General features: G+C 36.2%; 1 protein-coding gene and 1 long non-coding RNA gene across 2 annotated transcripts in view; one reads left to right on the top strand and one right to left on the bottom strand.

The window, feature by feature from the left end:
* The window catches only part of LOC126101134 (uncharacterized), a 49,640-nt gene extending 39,100 nt beyond the window's left edge, over positions 1 to 10,540 (top strand). Inside the window, exons 7-8 of the mRNA XM_049911817.1 lie at positions 7,275 to 7,382; positions 10,236 to 10,540. Coding sequence (XP_049767774.1) covers positions 7,275 to 7,382; positions 10,236 to 10,353 — 226 coding nt within the window. The 3' untranslated portion in view covers positions 10,354 to 10,540. The remainder of the gene's footprint in view (positions 1 to 7,274; positions 7,383 to 10,235) is intronic.
* The window catches only part of LOC126101135 (uncharacterized), a 245,545-nt gene extending 231,673 nt beyond the window's left edge, over positions 1 to 13,872 (bottom strand). The window contains exon 1 of the long non-coding RNA XR_007522273.1: positions 13,788 to 13,872. This is a non-coding gene — a long non-coding RNA (uncharacterized LOC126101135). The remainder of the gene's footprint in view (positions 1 to 13,787) is intronic.
* Between the last annotated feature and the right edge of the window lie 8,724 nt (positions 13,873 to 22,596).

Raw genomic sequence — 22,596 nt, 5'->3', positions numbered from 1 at the left:
CAGTCAAAGGCTTTCGTAAGATCACAAAAGATACCCACTGGAGACATTTTTTTGTTAATGGCTTCCAAAACTTGGTTGCTGAAAGATAATATTGCCTGTTCAGTACAAAGACCGGCACAAATCCAAACTGATTTTTGCTTAAGATACTGCAGAAGTTGAGATGGTCTACAATCCTCCTGTGCATGAGTTTTTCAAGAATTTTTGAGAAGGTAGTTAATAGGGATATTGGGTGATAGTTTGTAACAATGCTTTTATCCCTTTTTTAAAGAGAGGAATCACTACAGCCAATTTTAGCCTGTCAGGGACAATCCCTTCTTGTAGGGATGTATTGTATATGTTGCATAAGATGTGACCAACAAATTTATAACAATGTTTCAGTATTTTACTAGAAATATTGTCCACACCAGCAGAATTTTTATTTTTTTATGATATAATTACTCTTGTGACTTTGCTTACAGTAACTGGAGGTAAAGATAATTGTGGGATTCTGTTGCTAATAGCTTTCTGTAGGAGGGACAGTGATTCTTCCATAGAGCCATTACAGCCTGTCATCTCTGCTGCTCTCAAAAAGTGGTTATTAAATATTTCTGCAACCAACTCAGGTTTCTTTATGATACTGTCCCCTGTTTTAATCTCTACCTGAGACATGTTCCCTGTTGTCCTGCCAGTTTCCCTCTTTATTACATTCCATATAGATTTAATTTTATTTTCTGAGCTTTCAATTTCTGATTTTATGCACATACTTTTAGATTTATTTATAACCTTCTTGAGAATGCTACAGTAAAGTTTGTAGTGTTGTCATTTCTTTGGATCATTACAAGTCCTGAGAGAACTGTATAACATCCTCTTTGTTCTAATTATCCCTGTAGTGATCCAAGACTTCTTGGCATTGCCTATATGACTATTTTTTGGGAAAGATGGACTCAAATACAGACATGAATTCATTTAAAAATGAATTTTACTTTTTTTTTACATCTGTTTCCCTATAAACTGGGCTCCAATCTATCTCTTTTAGCCTGTCATTGATTTTTTTAAGGCCCTCTTCATTTATTGTCCTAAAAGATTTCCAAGAATGCTCAGAATTGTTGCACACACTAATGTAATTGAGCCTAAGCAATTGACCACCATGATCATAAAGGCCAAGGATTGGATGTACAGTGATCTCATTGCATTTCAACTTATTTATAAATATATTATCTATCAGACTTTTACTGTTAACAGTAACCCTAGTTGGGAAATCTACTATTGCCATCAGATTATAAGACTCTATTACATGTACTAAATCAGCTTTACTATTGCTCTCATTTAGGAAATCAATATTAAATTCTCCAGTAATTATCAAGTTCTTGGACTTTGAGTACAGTTTGGATAATAAAGAATCTAAGTGCTTAAGAAACACATTCAAATTCCCTGAGGGAGATCTATACAGTGCTAACACTATAGCTGTGAAGTCATTTACAGTAATCTCAACACCACGTACTTCAATTTGTTGCTCTATACAATGGCACTTTAAATCTAATGCATTGTAAGATATGCTGTTTTTTACATAAATTACCACTCCACCTTTTTCCATGATGGTTCTAGAGTAATGCGCTGCCTGAGAGAAACCACTTAGCTGCAACCTTTCAATATCTTTCACATGATGTTCACTAAAACATAATACATCAGTAGCTTTTATTCCTTGTACTTCCTCTAACAGAACAGTAATGCTATTTACTTTATTACCAAGCCCTCCCACATTTTGGTGAAAAATTGTCATTTCTTTGGAATTAGAGACAGATGTAAACTTTTTCCTAAAAAATTATCTGTAGCTACAGACACAGTACATTCATTACTAACAATTTCCTGAAACATTTGAGTTTGAAACTGAGTCTGACTTGATGGCTGGAGCCATTTAAGTGCAATTAGTTCCAACTTTGGGGTACATTTGTGGACTTCTTCCAATATTTTTGTTTGTAAGAGGGTATCTAATGCTATTTTCCTGATCTGATCAGGTGCATACCATGTCTTGTAAATAATTCTCGTCCAAAACTGCTTATATCTACATCACAAGTATTGTTAAAATGCTTACACAACTTTGCTAACTTAGAGTTTGTTTGTGAGATAGTCTCATTTACATAGGACTGTGGGATTATGTCTGTTTGGAATTTTCACAACAAATACCTTAGACTGATGAAGCACCTATATTTTCTTCCTGAGCGACTGTATGACATCATTCCCTTCATTGCAGGCAACGTTGTTTGAGCCACCTATTAAGATCACACACTCGTTTTTTACTTTTTCAGGATATCGCCCCGCTAAAACTTCTTGAAGTTTAGCACCTGGCTTCACGATTCCACAAATGTCAGCAGCATTAAAACTGCTTTTCACTATATCAGCCATGCCTCTACCATGACTATCAGTGAAAATGTTAAGACGATTTGTTGATGTTTCACTCACAGCAGACTGGATCACGCCACTGCCACTTTCAGTACTGTTAACTGAACGTTGTGACTTTGGAAGATCAAACCTAACCTTTTTCCGATAGTTTACCAGTACACTCTTCTTACGATTGTTTTCACTTTCTGTGAGACTATTACTAGAACAAAGTACATTAAAATTGCTTACATTCTCGAACCTTGAAACATTTGCTGTATACGACGTTTTAATGCTGAATGTTTGACGCTTGTTGTGAACTACCTTCCATTTTGATGATTTATCAGCATCATTTTGCAGCAATGTATCAATGTTCTGGTGAAAGTTTTTGTCCTTCTGTCTGTCTTGAAACAATGGATCCATGTTTCGCTTCAACTTCAGTACCATATTTTCCGACTTCAGGCTGTCGATTTCTGCTCTTAGACTGCTGATTACACATTGTAAACTAGCAATATGTTCACTTTACTTTAAGAATTCACTTTTGCACTTTACACACGAATTTTTAACGGCTTCACTGTAACTTATTTTTGGAGTAAAATCGTGGATATCTACACACGCCACCATCTTAATCTTACTGTATGGAATAAGAAGGAAAGACCGACCCATGGTTCTGGGTGACTTTCCTGAAATCTACCCCTTGTCCTAGACTTCTCCTGTCCTATTTCTTCACCCTTCTTCTTCCCCCTCAACCCTTCTCCCTGAAGAAGGAGCCACTGGCTATGAAAGCTTGCCAATCACAACAGTCTTTTATGTGTGTGTTCTGCTACCACGTGGTGAGTAGATTTTTTTATCTATCCAATTAAATAATTTTATCAAAAAGAGAAGTGCATGACCACAATCCAGTGACCTAAGTTTCCTCATGATTGTAGAATCTACCCCTTCCCTCCCCCTGCTACCACCCTGTTACACCCCCCAGAATATAACTTATCCCTTAATACAGCTCTACTGCACTTAGATGTGGTACATACATTTAATATTTGTTTTTAACCATTTCACTTAACAACAAAATTAATATTATACCATTGAAACACTATTTTTAATAATTTGTGGTTTTTTGATCCCTGCATTACACAAACTGTTACTTTAGAGAAAAAATTAATAGTACCTTTTTGTGGGAAATTTATTAGTTTTATTTTTCACTGGTATATGTTTTTGCTAGAGGCTGTGGTTTGTGAGGTATTAAAGAAACATATAAAGTGATTTTTGAAGGCCTCCAACCCCCACCCCCACCAACTGCTCATACCCCACTGGTAGGGCTTTTTAGTACATTGTTCTGTTGTACATGATATTCCCTTCTATCACTGCACAAGAAAATGACTATACTATTTATGTCCCCTCTTCTTTTTTTTATTGGCTGGATTATTATGACCACTTGCTTAACATGTTGCTTATTGTTTGGAACATAAAAGCAACAATTCTACATCTTATGGATGCAGTAAATCCTTTGTAAGTTGCCAGAGGTATGTGATGCCAGACACCTGCGCAAAGGTCACAGTTTCCCTAAATTAAGGGCCACTGTTTGCGGGTGAAGCTCTGTTGCTAGATATCCTCCCAGATATGTTCCATTGGATCCAGATAAGGCGAATTTGGTGGCCTAGAAATCAACAGAGTTCACTATTGTGCTTCGCAAAACCACAAGCAAACTGTTTTGGACTTGTGGCGTGGGTAGTTACCTTAGTGGAAGATGCCACTGCCGTTGAGGAAGACATCAAGATGCAGGTGGTCCACAATAATGTTCACATAGTCCACAGCTTCACAATGCCTTTAATTACTGCCACAGGTCCCATAGAATCCCAGATAAATGCCCTCATAGCATAATACTGCCTCCCCCCCCCTGCACCCACCCACCCAAATTTATCTGCATCCATGGCGCAATGCATGCTCCAAGCGTCTGTTCATCCGGATGACATCATATCCAAACATGACCATCATCCTGCTATAAAATAAATGTGATTCATCCCACCAGGTGACATGTTTCCAGTGTTCCATAGTCCAATCTTAGTGATCTCATGCCCACTGCAATCATAATTGATAATGTCATTGAGTCAACATGGGAAAACATGGGGGTTGTCTGCTGTGGAGCCCCATTTTCAACAAAACATGTGTGCCTATACCAACATTGTACTCTGTCATTAGATCTGCCACAGATTGCTAACTACCCTGCTTTGCAGAGCAGACAAGCCTCCAAGCTCCATGTTTGATATACTGTTCAATTTGAATATAAATTGTTGCACAACTTAATGTCCTGAGGTACTTGTGCCATTTTGTTCCTCTGATAAGTGCAGAAAATGTATATTAAAGCATTTGAATAATTGTCTAAATGTTATAGAGTATTCTTTTGAAACTACAACAATATACAGCTATAGAAAAAAGAAATTACTGCTAGGTGGCAGCGTATAAATGCACTCAAAAGCTGAAAAATCAACAAGTGTATTGCATTTCTTCCCCTTCATACAGAATGTATAAAAGGGCTGGAGGCAGTCGGGCATTTTTTTAAAGACTGAATAAGAAAGCCACACAGGGTTCTGAATGAAGGAGACACTGATGTTGTCAGGTGAAAACTAGTAACATCATCATTGGTCTATAATTCCTAATGGAAGATTCAAGTATCATCGTACAGGCATTTTCATTGGTGACTCAGGAGTATGATGTGAGAGCACACTTTGTGGCCACAAGTAGGTCAAGTGTAATCACCCCAAAACTTAAGTTTGTGTTCAGCCTTACGGCAGGTCTTGTCATGGGGGAACCTTGTCAGAGAGGTCCACTGCATGAGCGTCTAGGGAAGTGATTCCAGTGGTGGTTTCCCATTGCCTTACACTGATGATGATGAAATGATAATGAGGACAACACAACACCCAGTCCCTGAGTGGAGAAAATCTCCGACACAGCCGGGAATCGAACCCGTGCCCCTTGGCGTGACAGACCGCCACGCTGACCACTCAGCTATTGGAATCACCCAAAAAGAGGGGTTTGTCATAAGTGCTTATCTTCAAGCTCATTTTACTACTAACTTGTTGAGTCAGACTTCATAACAGAATTTGCTACTGTCCTTGATGAATTACCTCCCTCTAATGTAGTGTTTGGTGAGCTCCGTTTATTTATGCTTGGCACAATCTTTAAAGTGCAATGCTGGTCGTCTCTTGGCAAGTGCCATCCCACAAAGTAGTTTGTGTCGGGGAAGATGGGAGTGGTCTATATGATGTAAGTGTTCTATCAATTGAAGACAATGTTACTTGAGAGTGGCAGTGATAGTCCACAGCTTCACCGTATTGATGGCTATCTCGTTTCTCACATGATCCATGTAATGCCTAGCTCATTCTGTAAGTACCGCAGATGACAGGTGTTGAACTTATGTTCTCATTTTGCATATGATGTAAAAAAGTCTTGTGGTACCATACACAAAGGTGCTCAGCATACAAGCTTGATAGATGACTGTTTTTGTGGCCTCTGTAAGGTGTTTGTTGTCCCACACTCTTCTGTGAGACTTCCCAAAAGTATTCACCTCTTTGTCAATTCTCGCATTCATTTTGTCATCCAGAGAGAAATCTTCTGACACTAGAAAGCTGGTGTGGCATAATTTCTCAGATATATTTAACAAGGAGCCATTCAGTCTTGTGACAGACATATCTGTGTATCACTGTGCCATAATTCAAAGATGTAGAGAAAATCTTGTACACAGTAGCAAATTTATCCATAAACCTTCAAGGGGGGGGGGGGGGGGGGGGGGGAGGGCTTGTTGAGCAAATGCTGCATCATCAGTGAATGAAACATTGCTTACAATTAAATCCTTATAATAACACTTGGATATGAATAGCAAAATGTTGTAAGGTTTCTCACCAGTTCTAGTATCCAGATAGATGCCCAGGTTGTTTCACTGAAAGCAACTGTGAGAAGCAGTGAGAAAATATGGTAGGAATCAGTACACAACCTTGATAAACTTTTCTGTGTAAAGAGGGCTTTGTCGAGGCTGTGTACTGGCTCCTGTCTTATTTGGTATATTCTTCAAAATACTTCTCAAAGAGACTTTTTTGCCAAACAAATCTGGGCATTCACCCACATACCAGGGCTGATGGGGAACTTCATAACATCTCACTACTCATATCCAAGTGCTATTTTTAGGACTTATTTGCAAACAACCTGACAATGCAGCCTTCATAGATGATGATTATAGACAAATTTGCAACTGCATGTAAGCTCTTCTCTATATCTGTGAATGTGAAGAAGACTGTGATTATGGTGCAAGGATACATGGATATGGCTGCCATAAGATTAGATGGTTCCTTGTTGAATGTAGTTGGCAAATTCTGCTACCTTGCCTCACAGGTGTCGGAAGATCTCTCTCTGGACAATGAAATAAACATGAAAATTGGCAAAGCACCAAATACTTTCAGGAAGCTTTTTACAACTGTATGTGACAACAGACAACCAAAAGTGACTAAAAAATACTTGTCTATCAAGTGCAGAGCAACTTGTAACAACAAATTATCAGCAAAGTTGAGATCAGTAGCTCAGGAAGCTATAAATGGCAGTGATGGAAAATCCACCAGTGAGATATAAGAAGAGGTGTAGAAAGTGAATATATTCAAAACAGTTTGAATAGAGATGTAGAATATAGAAAGAGGAGCCACCAAGAACAAAAGATGCAAAGTGGTGTAATGGCATGCAACTGGGTATATTAGCTCACTCTACAAACTTGCATTCTCCTTCAGAACAGACACCTATACACCTAGTCCTGCTTCTGCTCCAGAAATGTGTGTGTGTGTGTGTGTGTGTGTGTGTGTGTGTGTGTGTGTGTGTGTGTAAGTAAGTAAGTAACTGTTCAACAGCATGTTATTTGATAACTACTCTTTTTCTTCCAGTGTATCACCATACCATCTCTTCAAGCAAGAAATCACTATTATTGCAGTGAACATTAATCCATTCAGCTTTCCAAAAGCTTTGGGTTTTATCGACTCCATGGGTACAAGGTAAAATGTTTATTTACTTTCACATTTATTTCTAAATGTTTTATAAATCTGAGTTATTTTCTGTCCCCTTCCTTATTTTTGTGATGTTTAAATTGTTTAGGAGGTATAACATATTTCTGATAACCCAGTCCAAATGATAAGAGATGTTTATGAAGTAGACAGTGTAGATGAAAAAATTAAATCTTCCTACAAAGTACCCTTACAGCGTTCTGAATCTCATTTTTGTCTTCAAAAGATAAAAGTGAGATGGATAACACATGGATTAAAGTACCTTTTACAAGGATGAGGGAGTTCTGTCTAATTCAGAGGACAGCCTGAAGCCCATGGCCTTTCAACAGTTTCTCTGGTTTTGACACATTGATATTACAGAATGACAGTTATTGTACTGTATGAAAAAAAAAATGTTAATTAGTTACAAACTACAGCATCACACTTTATTCAACATGTAAACATTACTACAGATATTCAGATTTAGGTTATAACATGTTCAATATGCCTGCCATCATTAGCGATGATATGGCACAGACAAATAGCAAAATTCTGCATGACCCACTGATGTGTTAGAACATCGATGAGTCAGAATCCAAACATCAATATGCTCCTCCTGTACATAAACACTCACCTACTTCGATGGGGTCAAGATTCGTCTTGCATGAACCACATGTTGTTGAAATCTGTGTCACTTTGGATAACAGAGATGAAATCATCTTCCAAAACTTCATGTACTGTTCGGTAGTCACCATGCCATCAAAGAATAAAACACAGATTATTCGAGGACTGGACATTGCGCACCACACAGTCACCCATTGAGAGTGAAGAGACTTCTTGATCATGAAATGCAGATTCTCGGTTCCACAAATTTTGCTTATTGATGAACCTATCCAAATGAAAGTGGGCTTCATCGCTAAACCAAACTTTGCACATGTGCATACTAATTCCCATCATACCACATGGCCAACCATAAACCTGTTCAAAAGTTATGATGATTTTATTTCATATAGCTCAATAATTGTCACCCTGTATCTTCACTAATTGGATTCATGATGAGTTTCAACTCCCTGAATTTCCTAGAACATATCAATTTATTTTTCATAGATAAGATTCATTTGACGATTTTTGGAATGGCCTTTCACCAGCTCATCTGGTTTTGACACATTGATAATATCTTCACTAACTGGATTCATGATGAGTTTCAAGTCTCTGAATTCCGTAGTATATATTATTTTCATAGATAAGATTCATTTGATGATTTTTGAAAATTTTCACCACTTTCTTTGACTCTAATTTCCACCTAACAGATGTGCAGTTTCATATGTCAGTAAATGTTGAAACCACCAACAGCAGCACATTTTGCACATGAAGCACTTTTTTCCCTAAAATACTGAAAACTATGAGACAAACTTTCCTCACAGCAGTACCTTCATCTGTTACAGTTACACTACTGATCCAGTAGCAGGCATTTCATACTACCTCAGACTCCCCCAGAAATCCTGTCAAATATCTGAAGAATAATCAATAAGCATGTTGCACACTGGTAGCATAATTCTATCTTGATCTGTAGTCTATGTCAAGAAGTTTCTTCACCACAGTTATGGTTTTTACTGTTTTATATGAAAACACTACAGTCTGCTGAAGTTGCTCTTATATTCCTCATTTGCACTTATTTCCTTCTGTTCTTTTAATATGCCTCACATCTGTGTAAAAATATACACTGAAAATATGTCATATGTACCATTCTGCCACCAGCATGTCAATCTCCATCATTGGTGACTTTATTTCATGAGATAGACATTTCATCAAATATAGATTTAAGTGCTAGGAAACCTTTTCTGCAAGTATTTACCTGGAGTGCAGCCTTCTATGGAAATGAAACATGAATGATAAACAGTTTAGATGAGAAGAGAATATAAGATTTTGAAAGGTGGTGGTACCAAAGAGTGCTGAAGATTAGGGGGGGTTGATCATGTAACTAATGAGGAGACACTGAATAGGAGTGGAGAGAAAAGGAATTTGTGGCACATCTGACTAGAAGAGGGGATCAATTCACAGGACACATTCTGAGAATTCATGTAACCACCAATTTAATACTAGAGGGTAGTGTTGGGGTAAAACTTAGAGTAAGATCAAGGAATGAGTACATTGAGCCAATTCAGAAAAATGTAGGTTGCAGTTCCTATACCAAAATGAAGAGATTTACGTGTGATAGAGTAGCATGGAGAGCTGCATCAAACCAGTCTTTAGATGCAAGACTACAACAACAGACATTCACATGTGAGATGCTCATTGTCACATATCTGCTGATGGGAGACCATTGTTCATTGTTCATCCTTTTCCTGACAACTATACAGCTGTCAGTGATTAAGGCAGGATAATGTTATGTTGCAGAACAATAATTATATCCTTATATTGTAATCAGATAGATAAAAAATCTATTCATCAAATGGCAGCAGGAGAAAATAGATATAAATATATTGAAATTCGCTAGCTTTTGGAGCTTCCAGCAAAAGGGTTGAAGGGGAAGGAAGAGAGGTGTCATTAGTATCATTTTCCACCAAAATATTCCCATAGAGATCTCAAGAAGATCGAAAGTGAATCCTCATTTTAAAATATGTGACAAGTATGAAATAAAAAATTAAAGACGACTGTCATTATTACATGGATTCTCAAAAATTGTTGAAAGAGTAATATAAAGACCATCAGATTTCCTGAATAAAAATTAAATTCTGTCCTATGCACAGAATGTCTTCATTCACTTATTCATTCATCATGCTTTGTAGATCTTATCAATGACAAACTTGTTTTTTACGAATGTTATTTTCTGAACTGTGAAACCAGAGATATAATTTGTTGCAGGTATCTGGAATATGAAAAACTGGGAATAAAGACATTCCCCCTTAAGCAGCACAAAGAAGCCTTGGAAGAGTTGAAAAAAGGCTCAATTGCAAAAGCAATCTTCAAGGTGGAACATTAGGCAAGAATTTAAGCCTGTCTCTTCAGAAGAGAAAAACAATAACACTTGCCGAAGGCTCATATTTGTACCCAGTTTTAAATCGCCACTACAGTTTTCCATTTAATGTGATGGCTGTGTCTAAAACAATAAATCAAATTTATTAGCATAGTATTTTTTAATCCAATAAAACATGCATATTTACCTTTAAGGACTCTCTGAATTGTGCTGTCATAATGCTTTGTGATTTTATTACAGCTACTACCAAATTTTTTAGATTCAACAACAGAACACAAAAAAGATAAAGCTAAAAACTGCCAGCAAAATACAAATGAATCGAAAATATTCACATACTGTCTGATCAAATGTATCCACATACTCATTAATGGACATTAACAAATAGTGTGTCCACCCTTCCCCTATATGATGGCTGAACTTTGCTCTGAGCACCTTCAGCGAGGTGTGAATATCTGTGGAGGAATGGCAGATGATTCTTCCGCAAAAACTGAACCCAGAGAAAGTAGTGGTGTTGGATGCTGGAGCCTGTAGTGAAGTTAATGTTTCAACTCCTCTTAACTGTTCTGTTAGGTTCAGGTTGGGACTGCAATTTCAGTAATGTTCTTATCCACAAATGGTTGCCTCACACACACTGCTTTATGACAGGATGTATTGTCATACTGATACCAACAATCATCATCTCCAAACTGTTCCTGTACTGTACACAGAACATAATGCTATCAAATGTGTTCATATCCTTCCGCATTTAGTGTTTTCTTAAGTGCAATAAGGTCATCACACCCTAACCATGAAAAACAACCCATACAATACACAACCTCTTCTGTACTTCACTTATGACATTACACATGATGGCAGGTAACATTCTCCAGGAATTCACCAAACCTAAATCTTTCCATTGGGTATAGTGTGATTTGTCAATCCAAATCACTAATTTTGAGTCATCCACTGTCCAGTGACCTCACTCTTTATATCACCTCGAGTGTCACATAGCACTGACTGTAGAAATGTGTGACTTATGAGGAGCTGCATGACCACTGTACTCTATTCTTTATAACTCCCTAATCAGAGTATTATGTTAGCTGGACTGCTGGTAGCACTTTAGAATTCACAAGTGATTCCTTTTGATGGTTTTATGCAATTTTTTATGACCATCCTATGCAATACTTGAAAGTCACTGTCTGTCAGTACACGAGGTCTGCCTGACTTTGGTTTGACTGTGTTATTACTTCACTGCACAGTAACATCACCAACAGTCAGCTTGGGCAGCTTTGTATAGTTTAAATGTTCTAGATGGATTTGTTACTCAGCTTACATTCAAAGTCACTGAGCTCTTCTTGCCAACCCATTTTGTTGTTACTGCTTCACTACTGACACGCCTATATGCTTTTACACTGGCAAGTCCAACTCTCATGACATTTAGCGGTCAATTCCACATTATATAGATGTGTTGATATTTTAGATCAGATAGAGTACCATTATTGCTGTAGAGTAATGACGTACATCACATACAGAATATGTTGATTACTATTGGAACTGAAAACAGGTTGTCTGTTTTGAGTCTCCCTCCACCCTTTGAACTGATTTACACAGATAGTTACACGAATACCTACAATTTAAAATAGACCACAAACCACTGTGTGACGTGACATTTTTCACATTAACAAATCACTGAAAGAGATCCAAAGGTCCCGAGTTCGAGTCTCAGTCGGGCACACAGTTTTAATCTGCCAGGAAGTTTCATATCAGCGCACACTCCGCTGCAGAGTGAAAATCTCATTTTGGAAACATCCCCCAGGCTGTGGCTAAGCCATGTCTCCGCAATATCCTTTCTTTCAGGAGTGCTAGTTCTGCAAGGTTCGCAGGAGAGCTTCCTTAAAGTTTGGAAGGTAGGAGACGAGGTACTGGCAGAAGTAAAGCTGTGAGTACCGGGCGTGAGTCGTGCTTCGGTAGCTCAGTTGGTAGAGCACTTGCCCGCGAAAGGCAAAGGTCCCGAGTTCGAGTCTCGGTCGGGCACACAGTTTTAATCTGCCAGGAAGTTTCACTGAAAGAGATGATAAGTGCCACAAAAAATATCTGCAGATTGAACCCTGGACCTTTGCACTTATATTCTGATATCCACCAAGTATTCCACCAAGCCCTTTGGGTTGAGGTGATACATTCTAGTTTTTCCTTAAAACTACCTGCATAATACTTGGTATTCTAGAATGAAAACAGTAAACAAATACAATGGAGAAGAAACACTCATGTGCAGCTGACTGATGTGTGATGCAGACAAGGCTGGGTTAGGGAGGAGTTGGGAGGGAGACAGGTGGTTCTCAGCAGCAGTGATAAAACGAGGACTAAATAGAGTAAATGATTGGTTGTAGAAGTGGGGAAGAGATACAGAGTGGGAGAGGGAGTGAGGGGGAGGGAGGGAGGGAGAGAGAGGGGGGGAGGGAGGGAGGGAGAGAGAGAGAGAGAGAGATGAAGGGAAATGGGAGTTTAATAACAGAGAGATTTGAAGGGATATCCTACACGAACTACAAGGGCAGTCAAAAAATAAAGCTTCCTATTTTTTTCTCCTTAACTAAAGATCATTAAATGCAAAAATCTGAATTTGGCACTATTCCACAATGTCTCTTCTCCAGGCCACTGCAGTAGTAACTTTCTGTGTCACCTGCAAAATGGCCAACATTGATGTTCATGTTAGACAGAGTTCTGTGAGATAATTCTTGAATGCAGAAGGTAAAACACCCCATTCACATTCATGAAAGACTGAAAAATGCACACAATGACACTACAGTGGATAGCAGCACTGTTAGATGATGGGTTCATGGCTGTAACAAAACTGAATGACGAACACCACAGGCTGACAGAACACAGAGTGGCAGGCTGGTGACTGCAGTGACTCCACATAAAATTTAGCGAATTGATCATTCACGGCGATTGATGGGTGACCAGATGATTTGTGTAAAGGCAGTGTGATAACAATTATTCAACAACTGGTATACTCAGAGGTTTGTGCAACTTGGGTACCAAGAATGTTAATCAACCAGAACAAAGAGACAAGAAAAGCAATTGCCTCCCAACTCTTGCAATGTTTCTGTTTGTAGGATTTCTGCAGAAATCTGTAACAGGAGATAAGGGTTCATTTTTTGAACCAGAATCAAAGAGATAGTCAGTGGAATGGCATCACGGAAGCTCACCAAGGAGAAAAAGGTCAAAACTGTGTGATCGGCAGAGAAAGTATGGCTACAGTATTCTGAGATGCAGAGGGTGTGATTATGGTTGATTTTTTGGAGCAGGGATGCATAATAAATTCTATCCAATATGTCAGAACCCTCAAACAGCTTCAAGCACATCTTCAGCGAGTTAGCACTGGAGCTTTACCACTGATGGTTGGTTGTGGACTTACACTCCATGTATGATCTGTCACCCAGATGCATATATGTCAACCTCACCTCTTTAATAATTTTTGGCTGCAATTCTCAAAATTAATTCCTTTGTGGTTCTGATATGCAGTGTCATGGAGCTGCACCTTTGGACATCTTCATCTTATTGCGATAAGTGAGTGCTGGAAGAGAACTCCAGTCCCATCAACCTACTAAATGACATAACAGTTTTGTGTTAACTCTTATGTATTTTACATACATTGTTTTTCTTGTAGAGGCTCAGTTACAATAATGGGTGAACAGATCTACCTTACTTCATAGCTCATGACAAATCATAATAATGTGTGTGCTGCTTTGACATTATCCATTGAGTCAATGGCAGTTCTTATAATGATTTCTCAGTTGTTTATGACTGTTTACATTCTTGTGAATGTCTTTTTGCTCCTTGACCTTGTAATCTCCCCCTCCCTTCTTTGTTGTTGTTGTCACTACTGTTGTTGATGGTAAACTCTTTTCAAAAAATATGAGAGGAGTAATATTTACAATAAATGTTTTTTCTTATCTTCTTTTCTCATAGTTTGTTCCAGTTCTTAATATCTAGGGGTCTGATTCTCAAAGCTGAAATTTTCACATTTTAGGTTCTCATGTTCCAATTGACATAAATAAATTTGATGAATGCATGTGGAGATTTTTTTGTTTTTTATGTTTATTTGTTTCACATTTTACTGTATCACACTGTCTTTTGAATTTTCACATTAACAAAGCCAAAAAAAGACAAAACCATGTCTGATCACGTCAGAGGCATGCCCACCACTACCTCCACACTCTGTGGTAATAACAATATTCCAAAGAGTTTACAAATTTTCTTGAAAAATGAATTTCTATTAATTTATAAATGAATCCACAAATAAACATAATAAACAGTGCCATATTTAAAAATTAATAATAGAAATTTTAAGTGTGCTAAATATTTCATAACTTCAAATGTTACTTTAAAAAAAATTTAACTGTACGTACAGAGCTAGTACATGTTGACTGTAACAACAACAATAAAGTAATTCAATTCATAGTTTTTAGCTTGAAATATAACATATTGTGTCTAAAAGTATATGAAATTTTTCAGATAAACAGTGGAGATAATACTGACCTGTCCAAAATGTGAAAATTAGTTTTGTTATCGATTACTTCTGTTAAGGAAAAGTAAAGCTAGAGGAGGGTGTCCCTTTACAACCTCTGAAGCACCACAAAGCTGTAATGTCCAAAGAATAAGCAAGCTTCCACAGTAGATGGAGATGCACAATAGCTGTCACACCTAACTGATGTTCGGAGCAGGCAGCTTTCACAACCCATCTGTACATATTTTAATACCTCCCACAGTGAAATGTTCTGGCACTTACCAACTACCTAAACTATGTTTTCAATTATCACAAACATCTTTCATTGGCCCAAGAGGATAAGGGTGGAACGTGATATTCAAAAGAATTACACGTCACACCATAGATCCACCCACTTAGATGAAAGATGTCATATAACTGAAGATATTTAACTAATTACAACATCTCATAACAACAAAATATTCTTTAAATAATGATAGGTTTGTTTTTATTTCTATTATCATGATTTTACATGCATAAAGGCTTTTTTTTAAAAAAAATCCGTTTCTAGTTTTGACTAATCTCCTTCAATTTATCCAGTTTGTTCAGATGAAGTAGAGAGAAATATTGAACATACTTTGTTCCAGAATCAGAATTTTATTGTCTCATGACATTCATACATAAATCATTATTTAATGTACAAGACACTCATCAACAGAGATAATGTGCCAGAGAGATATACAATGTGTCAAAAAAAAGAACAAAAACAATCTTAATTTATAAAAATCATTATAAATTTATTACTCTACAAAGAAATCTTCATCATTATTTAAACTTTCCATGGGTGAATAAAATTATTTATGAAGATTCACTTGATATTTATTTTCTGTAGATATACGTATCAGCAGCAGCTGTACTGTTTAATTGGGCTATATTATGTTTACTCCAATGCAACTGCCTTTTCTTTACTTTGATCTCATCTGTCTCATTATATTGAGGTAGAAAAATGATTAGGTTCATCTTTACCACAAGGAATTACATGCTGACATTCTAATTTACAACATACTCTACAATCTCCAATCTCAGATTTGTAATAAATCAAACTTATGGAAATGTGGATGGAAAGAAGCATCAGTGCCCAGATAAGTCTATTAGCATCTAACCGTTTTGGAGAACAGTTCAACAGTGTGAGTAGCCATCACTGTACAGCTTCCTGCCTCTGTAAGAGCTGCACTTATACGTTATTCTGTGGTCAGATAATGTGTACATACATTGTCATCTTTGCAATGTGAGTATCCCTTTCTTTCATCCTTCCATACAAAAATGGTTCATGTCATTCCTTCTGTAAATTCACCTGACAAGGATTAGAATATCTCTTCTCTGGATTTGCCTATCCTTCCTTTCTCCAATACCTACATAAAATCAGATCCACCCCATCTTAAAAATTTTAATTGTATGCCAAGCTTCTGACCCTAACCTTAACAACTTCCAATGACTAAGTTGCCCCACACGCTATTAACTCTACCCTGTTATTCCAAACATATGTTTCCTGGCTCCTTCCTTTATAATTTCAACTTATTCTCCATGCAGTGTTATAAGTTACTTATGCATAAATATCATTTGATTATATGATTTATTTTCTTTATTATCTCAGAGGACACATTCTTCTCATACTAAAAATCATGCAAAAGTGTAATTTGCAATGACAGGCAACATAGTCTTTTCTTACTTCTTTCAGTTGCATACTCACACTATAAATTAAAAGCATCTTCCCAAGTCCTGTTGATAATAATTCTACAATTGATCCTAAGCTGCATTTGCTCTTCTCTATAGTTATAAGATATGACATTTGTAGTTAATGACTTGAAATCTTCAAATCCTTTCATCTTAGCAAATCATAATTGATTTCACCTAGGGAATGGTTTCCTTTCCTATCCATTTCCTGCTTTTTCATGATGTGACTAATGTGTATTATCACCAGACAAGACATCTGTGACTATTTACTGTGCAGTTGTGTCGTCCGCGAATGTGTGTTAATGCCCCATGCTATCCTCCATTAGTAGGTTGTGATCACTACAATGTGATCTGCAGGAAAGAAGGATTTCTGTGTCACTTTCCTGTATAACTGTGTCATTGGTGAATGTGTTACTGCCTCAAGGTATCCTATGATAGTAGGTTGTGATCACCATGATGTGGTCTGCAGAAAAGAAGGGTTTCAGTAATAGAAAAACATGAATGTGGAAAGAGGGAGGATAGAATTGGTACTCTTCTTGATGAAGAATGAAAATGAAAATTAAGATTGGGCTTGCTAGGATCAAAGAAAGAAAGAAGATAGAACCCCTAACAGAATTCCATACCACTCTCCACCCCAGAATCCCTTCCTGTTGGGTTCTTCACCAAGAGGCTGTAGTCAGCGTATCTTACAGAATGGACTTGTCTTGGCTTACCCTGTAAAGGCCTCAAAAGTTGATACTAACATACCTCTTTTGCAATCATGAATGTATGGAGTAACAACACATTTGTTAGTCATTGAGCAGTCATAATTACAAGTCAGTCAGTGTATTATCACTATCTCTATGAGCTGCTACTGGCTTATGGTATGTAATCTCCCATGTAAAAAGTGTTAAAGATCATAGGTTAATAAGAGTGGAAGAAACTGCTACAGGGAAAATGAAATATGAACGTGGAAGCAGTTAACTCAGAACCTGGTGGTTGTCATTCTGTCTAATCTACAAAGGTAGCAGATTTTCCTGAGGGTTTGAATTCCTTAGCATATCAGTTCTGTATAATATAGAGTATTTACCCCATGCCATATTGCACCTTTTCTACTACAGATTACATAATACTATGGCATTACCACCATTGCTCCAGTGATAATGTTTAATCCCCTTACACTTATAATATTTCTGTAATGTCCAGTTTTACTAAATTGAATTTCATATTTGATAAATAGAAATGCCTTAGCTCCTGAGATTAATTTGTCGAACTTTGAGCTTATGCTCTGCTGCTGTACCAATGATTATATGTAAAATTAGACTTTCTGCTACAGCAGACAAAAGTAGATGAACACTTAACAACATTCCCCATGTTATGTAAATGCATAAACTTTTTCACTTAAATCTGTTTTTATTCATGAATCAGTAAACAATAAAATCACTAGCTTGCCTCAGGTAAGTAATTAAAGTTAATGTAATGTATAACTAAAATAGAAAAGTCCTTTTTCAAGCTCTGTGACAGTTAACATGAGGCATATTGTGTCTGTTCTGGTTAGTAACATCATCTAAATTAACTATTATAACTTCTGCCTGGATCAGGTGAGAAAATGTATCATAAATCTTTCCCACCTACATCTCTGTTATTTAGTACACTTCTTCCGAGTAAGTACAGGACACCTACTTAATGCAGAATGTCTCATACAGCACAGATTTCACTAATAATGAGCTTTCCTCTTTCAGTTAACAATAATTAACATGACAGTTTACATACTAGATAATTATAATATAAAACCTCCTTCAGGTAATCCATAAGGCACACAAATTTATAGCCATAAACCTTAAAACACAAACACACATTAGTGTCGCTATATGTACTATATCCAGATATGCAACTTTCACAGATAAGAGTCATCATCATACTCAGTATATCTTAAATGTATTTCAAAATTAAGCTGACAACATCATAGACTTTAGTATATTCACTAGGACATGTGAACTCTTGCTTAAATGCTACTTCAAACTGATCAAAGTCTGAAACTTATTTCTGCATTTGGAATTCCAATTTAAAACTTCAAATTGTAAATGTTTTAACAGTAAAGTGATTTTTCATGGTATCTGCCCAATCCTTGGATAACATTTTCTTAAATTTCTTCAAAAATGCCAATGAGTGTACAATTTAATGACCTCCTTTGTTACACACAATTGGAAGACCGTTAATTGTAATAAACGTTCATGGAGTTAAAAATATTGTTGGCCAGGTCTAGTGGCAGTATTAAAGAAAAAATACTTATCTTGTTTTTTAAGGATCTCCTTCAATCCGTTGCTTGAATTTATTCTGTCTGGAAGCCAGGTTCTCTTGTAGGTCTGGAAACCATATAGACTGGTGTGTTTCTTCAAATAACATAGATGACAAACTGATTTGTATGTAATTTTAATTTTTTTTTTTTCGTAGTCATAGACGCCTTGCTGCCTTCAATTACAATGTTCACTCAGCGAAATATAATCCATTTGAACGCAACTCCGGAAAAGTCTCTCCTTCTTTCCTTCCTTCCCGCCAGACAACAACCAACCAACTCACACATTGTTAACATCATTCCTAAGTATATCAGTAAAGATATAGTCATACTAAGATTGAAAAATAGAACATTAAATCGAGAATAATTTACAGAAAATGAAATTCTCCCAACAGCACAATAGAACAACGATGATAGCATATATTCACATAAACAAAAAAATATATTTTTGTAGTACAGTAATTTTTTATATATATATTTTATTGATTTATTTTATCACAGGGGTTAATTGTGCTAGCATGACATATTATACAGTCGGAGTTTAAAACATTTCAAATAAGATTGAAGAAAGGATAAGATCATAAATTTGAGAATATACATGGCCCAAACAGCTTAATGCACATTATTCACACCCTGAGAGTTTCACTCACATTTCCACTGTGAGGGAAAGTCTCACAGGTGTGCACAAGGTTTACAAATCTGAAAAGTAGAACATGCAGTTAAACAAGAGTTTATGAACTCATATGTTTCTGTGGTCTGAATTTCTGTCAAAATGACTTTTTAACTCATTTGAAGCTAAGTGAAAAGAATACTTTGCAAACTCTTAGGTAAAAGCAAATACTAACACATCTTGAAAAAAAACTGAAAAAGGTTACTTTTCACCAAAAAAATTTTTAGAGTTTGTCAGATGTAATTATGCTGCTGAATTTTGTATAAATACTAATTAGCAATATTAAAGAAAAAATACTTATACCAAGACAAAATTGTACAGCAAATATTAATGTATTAGGGGTAACAAGACTAAAACTAGCACTCAACAATCAGTAAATTTTAAGTTGGATGCAGAAAATAATAAGATAAATGATTTCTTCTCTTATACACTTGAGTTCCTAAAGTTACTCAATTTTTGAGTAAACTGTAAAATATGATACCACTTGCAATATTGTAGTTTACGATACCAATTCCACTACCAAAAAATGCGATACCATATCTCAGAAGCAAGTCCTCTGTGCCTTTTCAGCACTACCATGGCTTACAATACCATTTTACATTGTCAAATAGTTCATGAAGTACTGTGTGCAGCATAGACACTACTAAAATGTCAAAGCATCTGATGAATTCTGTGTGCTACATAAGCACTACTCAGTTCCAGGATACTATATTATGTGTACAGTAGTTCAAATATACGTCAGGTGTGCTAACATGGCACAACTTCAATTGGGTATACCATATGGTAAAATCTATCTTATAACTAAAAGTTCTTTATGACAAATTAAGTTCAAGTCCAGTTGGGGATACCATGTAGCATGTTTAAACACACAGCTAAGTTCACTATCAATTTGGTTCAACTCATGGTTGAGGATACTACACAACATCAATGAAATAACTTATATTTATAAGCACTATGGTGAATGTCCATAGTCCTGTAACTAACAATTAAAGCACAAAAACAAAAACGTCCTCTCCAGATCATGGGGTTGTCTGAAATATCATTTCTGGTTGAAAATTCATTTAAAACTAGATAGAATTGGAAAATGTCCACTTAGGTACTACACAAAATTATATACTGTACACAGGTGATATTATGTATCAAATTTTGGGAAGCAAGTGTCCACAGATTTCAGTTACTCTCCTGATATTTTTTACACACTTCAGTGAAGATAGGATTTGTTTGTTTCAGAGTTCTGTATCATAGACATCTATGTAAATTCAAGGACAAAGAATTGTGTGTGTGTGTGTGTGTGTGTGTGTGTGTGTGTGTGTGTGTGTGTGTGTGTGTGTGTGTGTGTGTGTGTGTATTACTAGTTATCAGACAGCATCTTCAAGGTATTTACAGAAATGATAAAATATCATGCAGTTTTTTATAAGGTGTGGGTATAGTATTCAATGGCAAAGTTGTCTTTGTACCAGTTAGTATCTTTCAAGAATGACTCCCATAATCATAGTTGTTACATAGACAACAAAACATCAAACAAAATATGTTATAGCACTTAGATATTTACAAGTCATTGTGTGGGATATGGTTGTGTACATCTAACAACCAGAATTTCTGTACAAATAAATATTGATCATTACATGTTTCAATAAGTCACTGTATGGTTGTAACACTTGGTGCACATCAAGCACAACACAAATTCAATATAGAGTCTCCTATCTGGGGTAAAATGTTTCAAAAACTTAGTATATACCTCATCATATTTTCAGAAAAGTAACAATATAACTCCCACCTTTCATCAGACTTTCAGAAATAGCAACAAAATTTATATAACTCATGTGTATAGTCTGATATAATAAGCAGTTCAATTCATAAAGCCTTTTGAATATGGAATACATCAACCATCAAGTGCTCAAATGTGTCATCTTGACTTGCCTTGTATGGTTCAGTGTAAGTATTAAAAGTTTAGAAATAAACAGTTTTCACTTCTCATTAGCTTTTAACAGTGTACAAGTATGTAGTGGTGTATAGGTACACTTGTTAATTCACTAAAAACATTCTCCAGTTTACTTCCTATTTTCAAGTGTCATGTTCTTCACATTTATTACTATCAAGATGCTTAATCACTTTTCAGCATACAGATTACTGACATCTTACCTAGTTACAAAAGATGTCACACTTCACATAGAATCAATCTTTCTGCATAAATATAACTGAGTATTTACATGCATCTGTTACTTCAAACCAAAAACAATTTGCATTAGAAATCTTGTTGACTATGAGTGTCTTTCATAAACTTTCTCCATAGTAAGAAAAAATAGGTTTCCTAACCAGATCCTACCTAACCTCATTCTCCTCATTACATCAGTAATATATCAATACTTCATTAAATACATCAAATATCTCCTCATTGCATCAACATAATAACTTCACCTCAATCCTCATAATATCACCTCATTACTCCACTATGTACTCCATAATAATAATCATCTAAGAAAAATCACCTGCTTCATATTACACAATAGATGAACCTCAAAAAATGACATTACATAGCAGCAGCCCTCACAACTGGGATGGCGTTTCCTCTAACTATAGAAACACATTATACTATATACGTGTTGTATTACTTTACTGTATGTAATCATTGCATTGCTTGCACAACTCATTACTGTATACAATCATATCACTTCAACTTAAGGTTCAGGAAGGTAACACTCCCTACAATCACTTCATTACTTTTAAATACACTTCACTAGGCAACTGTACTTTCACTTGTTACATTGTACAAACACTTTGAAAACTAGAGCATGACAGCAAACATCTCAAGTGTACTCTTCTACTAATAGATTATATATACCATATACTTCCTCAACAATTTACTAAAAATTGTTTATACGCTGTGCACTAATCTCATGACGCCTGCAATTATACAACCTTTTACACTTTCATTTTACTGGTTACTTAGAATGTTCAACATAATTTGATATACTTATACATTTTGTAAAATTCCATTACCTTACCTTTTTGGTATAACTGAAAAACTTTTTCCCCATACTGATAATTTCTAAAATTATTTGAATTTCTGTCATTCCTCCCCATGGTGGTGTTGTTATGTCTTTG

Source organism: Schistocerca cancellata, chromosome 9 (assembly GCF_023864275.1).
Source record: "Schistocerca cancellata isolate TAMUIC-IGC-003103 chromosome 9, iqSchCanc2.1, whole genome shotgun sequence".
Lineage (NCBI taxonomy): Eukaryota > Metazoa > Arthropoda > Insecta > Orthoptera > Acrididae > Schistocerca > Schistocerca cancellata.
The sequence above is the reverse complement of the archived record's forward strand: the minus strand, read 5'-3'. Positions and strand labels throughout refer to the sequence as shown.